The following is a 4,948-nucleotide window of genomic DNA, read 5'->3' on the forward strand; positions in this document are numbered from 1 at the left end:
GTGCTAGAGTACTGATTAAGGAGGATCAAGACCCTTTTATTTATTTAAATAAATAAATAAGGAGCACAAAAACTACCTCTGCAGAAGACACGATTTTTCATGAGTTTGAACGTGTGTTTTTTGAAATTTGAGTTTGAATATATATATGAGTACCCCCCTTGAGTACTCAAAGTGAAAGGGTCCGAGCGGCCATAGGAAAATATCCAGTTTCTCTCGCAACATATCTAGTTTATTCTGAAACAACATTTCTCGAAGTAGCATTCCTATAAGTTGAGGATGAAACCCTTGCTTGTTTATCCCGGCGAGGGTTTATGAATCACTCAAACGAGCCACATCTACCTTTCTTAATCCAATTAACCTGAAATTGAGATGCAATTAATAACTTCAATACTCTTCTTGCAACTTTACGAACTTCAATTTGATGGGACAGAAGATCAATTGATGTACTCGGCCAAATCTGAAAAAAATTCAGAAGTTATTTGTATATGTATTCATTCTTTGAATTTGAGGTTTAAAAATGGATTCTCCAAAAAAAAAAAAATCATCAACAGCATTGGTGTACGAAACTGATTCGGATCATTAAATAAGTGTAGATTATGAGATAATCAATTCTATACTAGTTACCTCATTGGTTGGATAAGGTGAGCCTTATCTAGAGAATAAATTTTCACATGTGTCAACCAAACACTAATCGTGATCCACTTAGCTGAATTAAAAAATTGTTAAACTATACGAACTAATTAAAACCATATCTTGAGGGTTCATATGCTAATTGAATAGTCAATGATTTCTTAAAAATATGCTAATTGAATAGTCAATGATTTCTTTAAAAAAATTGAGGATTTACAAGGTTAGTTACACACAACTACATAAAAATTTATTAGGTGAGCCCATTACGCTGGGCGTTGGCGTATCCATGACGTAAGCCTCGAGGGCCGAGGCGTAAGTCCGTCCCAGGACGAGTCCTGAACAAGTCTCAATTCTACCTTTTAAAATAGAGATGTTAAAAGCAATACGAGAGACAAATTAAATTATCTAGTAGGATAACCAATAGAACTCATTGTTAAAAGAATGACTAAGTATAAATATTAGTAGTGGAATGCTTAAACTAAATTTCCTCTAGTAGAAAACCTCTTAAGAGCTTCGTAGTTGGCTCCTCAAATATAGATTCTATTTAATTGCATAGAATATAATGAAGAATAACGATCATCAATAATCTAAATAAAAGAAAATACCTTCAAATATCTGTTACATATATTTCATTTATCAACCTTGTATCTGGTGAAATATTATCCCGTCCCAATTTATATGAATATGTTTGATTGGACATGGAGTTTAAAAAATGACTGAAGACTTTTGAAATTTATGATTTAAAACAATTTATAGAAACTTGTGTGAAATAAAAGGGAAATTTAAAGTTGAATTGTTACGAAATAGATAAATGTATCATTCTTTTTGGATTAACAAAAAAAAATATTAATGTCACATGAAATGAGACTGAGAGAGTAACAATAAAAAAGAACATTTGTAACGGCTGGTCTCTCATTAACAAATCTAAGGGCCTGATTGGCCATAATGTTTTTAATTTTTTCTGAAAATATTCATTTCTTTCATAATTAGTGTTTGGCCAAGAAAATTTTAAATTCCGCTTGAAGTTGAATTCCGAAATTTTTTAAAAATTTTAAAAACTCTAAAAAGTTATTTTTCAAAATTTTTACTTCAAATCATTCACAAAAATTCAAAATAGCTCCAAATTGTATGCATATCCAAATACAACTCTAATTTTCAAATACCATTTTCACTTAATTTTTTTTTCCACTTTTTTTCTGAAATTTCACAATTCTTATGTCCAAACGCCCACTAAGTGCTAAAGCTGTCATGTACAAAACATGGGGCATAAGTGTGTACCATTTCCTGACGTAACGTATAACGCAATTATTAGTACTACTATTGTACAAAAGCTCATAAAAAATTAAACAAAAAAAAAAAAGTCGCATACCGTATTCTCTTTTATCACGATGGAAGTTGGAAGGACGAAGGCAATAGCCCAACCCAAGTCTAACGAAACAACCCGCACGCCCGCAGCTGCAGAAATGGACGCAACAATCGACGTTTGAATTTTCCAAAATTCCAATTCCCAAAACCCACCAAACAATTCCAGTCCTCTTTCTCCCTTCTTTCCCCCCTCACTTCGATCGAGGACCCATTTTCTTTCCCCCTTTCTCCCAAACCCTAATTTCAAACCCCCCCAAATCTCTATTCTTATATCAATTCAATTCAATCCACACATATATAGATATATAGAGCCAGGTTGAAAGAGAAAGGAAGGAAAATATATAGAGAGAAGGGTTGATGGCGGCGACTATAGAAGGACAAGATAGGGTTCTTGCTGCAGCTCAACAGATCGTTAAGAGTCTCAACACTTCCACAAATGTTGACACTGATGATATGCTTATGATCTTATCTACCTTTGATAATCGCCTCTCTAAGCTCTCCAATTTCATGACTTCATCATCTTCCTCCACTCCTAACTCCGCCAAAGCTGCCGCCGCCGCTGCCGGAGGCGATGATTCCTTTGTGGATCCTCGATTCGAAGCTGCAGAGCAACTTATCCTTCATTGGAACTCCCCTCCCAACGCCGATCCTGATTCCACCTTCGATTACCTCGCCGCCGTTGACGAGATTATTCAGATGACTGACGATCTGAATCTTCAGCCGGAAAATGATCTCGTCATGGACCGAGCTGAGGCTGCTCTTCAGCATGCCATGGCTCATTTAGAAGATGAGTTTCGCCATATTCTCATTGGCAATACTGTTCCTTTCGATGCCGGCCGCCTCCACGAGTCCTCCTTCATTCGCCGTTGTTCCATCTCTTCATCTGCTGTCGAAATCCCTGATTTTGAAACTGGTACTTTATCCGAGGATCAGGAGGATGTTAACAGTGGAAGGTACAATCATGTCAAAGGGAAGAGCCTTGGAGGAGATGAATTCTCCCTTGATTTGGTATATCCGGATGCTATTATTGATCTGAGAGAGATTGCTAACCGTATGATTCGATCCGGATATGAAAAAGAATGTTGCCAAGTATACTCTAGTGTTCGTAGAGAGGTGCTTGATGAATGTTTAGCAATACTTGGCATTGAGAAACTGAGCATTGAGGAGGTCCACAGGATTGAATGGCAGTCGCTGGACGAGAAAATGAAGAAATGGATTTATGCTGTAAAAGTTCTGGTGAGAATCCTTTTATCTGCTGAAAAGAGCTTATGTGAACAGATTTTTGTAGGCTCAGAGTTGATTAAAGAAGTGTGCTTTATGGAAACTGCAAAGGGCTGTGTGATGCAGCTGTTGAATTTTGGAGAAGCTGTGGCGATAGGGCGAAGGTCGTCTGAGAAGTTGTTTAGGATTCTGGATATGTATGATGCCCTGGCAGATGTTTTATCTGACATTGACCTGCTTTATAACGATGAATCTGGTGAAATGGTATGTAGTGAGGCGAAAGGGGTGTTAGATGGCCTAGGAGAAGCAGCTATTGGGACATTTGTGGAGTTTGAGAATGCAGTTCAGCGGGAGGCTTCAAAGAAACCAACACAAGGAGGTGAAATCCACCCATTGACTCGTTATGTTATGAATTATGTGAAATTGTTGGTTGATTATAGTGATACATTGAATGGACTTTTAGAGAAGGTAGAGAGTGAATGTGAACCTGACAGTTCCCGGATTGAAAATGGTGATAATTTGGAGTTTGAGAATGTCCCACCACTTGCGAGGCGGTTGATGTTACTGATCAAGTCTTTGGAAGCTAATCTTGAAGGGAAGTCGAGAATGTATGAAGATAGCGGAATGCAATATATATTTTTGATGAATAATGTACATTACATAGTACAGAAAGTGAAAGATTCGGAGCTTCAAAAACTTTTAGGTGATCAGTGGGTCAGAAAGCGAAGGGGTCAAATTCGACAACATGCTACAGGCTATCTTAGAGCTTCGTGGAGCAAGGTTCTATCTTGTTTGAAGGATGAAGGGCTTGGTGGAAGCTCAAGCAATGCCTCAAAGACAGTCCTCAAGGAGAGGTTTAAGAACTTCAACTTATGTTTTGAAGAAATTTATAGAATCCAAACGGGTTGGAAGGTCCCAGATGCTCAACTGCGCGAAGAACTGAGGATTTCTATTTCTGAAAAAGTGCTACCTGCCTATCGGTCTTTTCTGGGGAGGTTTGGGGGTCATTTAGAGAGTGGAAGAAATGCTGGGAAGTACATAAAGTATACTCTAGAGGACTTAGAGGGTTACTTGTTGGATCTATTTGAAGGAACACCTCTTGTTTTGCACCATATGAAAAGAAAAGGCACGTAGAGTGCAGGTCTTTGGAGACAGGTATGCCTCCTTTCTAAGGACTAGCATGTCTAGAGTATAGGCTGCAGATGTTCTGTTTCTTTGTTGGCCTGAATGTGTTAAAAGCAATTTCAATGAGACTGGCTATACTCTTGTTCACCTACTGTAATAACTTTGTGAGATGTATATGTATTATATGTGAGATCTGGTGATACAATGGTCTATGATCGAGCTCTTCAGACCGTAATTTCATCATATGGATAGAATTTCATCATATGGATAGGATACTTGGTAAGCTAATCATTATAGTTTCCTCGTCCTGCTTATGGTTTGCAATTTACTGCTGACTTGTTGTATCCCAAACGACGCAAAGTGACTTTGTATCTGGAGATGTTATTTTGTGTTCTTGTTTAAAAGGAAATTACAGAAAATAGTATTCGTCTGGAGCTGCTTTCCTTTTACTCCCAAATGAAACAGTTTCAGTGTTTTGGGTGTGTGTATATCTATAACTCGCTTTCTTATCTTTACACACTTTCTTATCTATAATAAGTGGTGTTTCGGTATACGTTCCTGTTTGAAGTTGCTGCTTGTGGATAATGCCTATATTATCCAGTATTAG

General features: G+C 37.5%; 1 protein-coding gene across 1 annotated transcript; it reads left to right on the forward strand.

Annotated features, from left to right (window-relative positions):
• Positions 1 to 2,017: 2,017 nt before the first annotated feature.
• LOC107783444 (exocyst complex component EXO70B1-like) lies at positions 2,018 to 4,629 on the forward strand. The gene has a single exon (XM_075255812.1). The coding sequence runs from the start codon at positions 2,353 to 2,355 to the stop codon at positions 4,348 to 4,350; it is 1,998 nt and encodes a 665-aa protein (XP_075111913.1). The 5' UTR covers positions 2,018 to 2,352; the 3' UTR covers positions 4,351 to 4,629.
• Positions 4,630 to 4,948: the final 319 nt, after the last annotated feature.

Source organism: Nicotiana tabacum, chromosome 6 (genome assembly GCF_000715075.1).
Source record: "Nicotiana tabacum cultivar K326 chromosome 6, ASM71507v2, whole genome shotgun sequence".
Classification (NCBI taxonomy): Eukaryota; Viridiplantae; Streptophyta; class Magnoliopsida; order Solanales; family Solanaceae; genus Nicotiana; species Nicotiana tabacum.

Bases quoted from the DNA above. Each gene is read 5' to 3' on its own strand.
- LOC107783444 (XM_075255812.1), top strand. From the start codon at position 2,353: ATGGCGGCGACTATAGAAGGACAAGATAGGGTTCTTGCTGCAGCTCAA.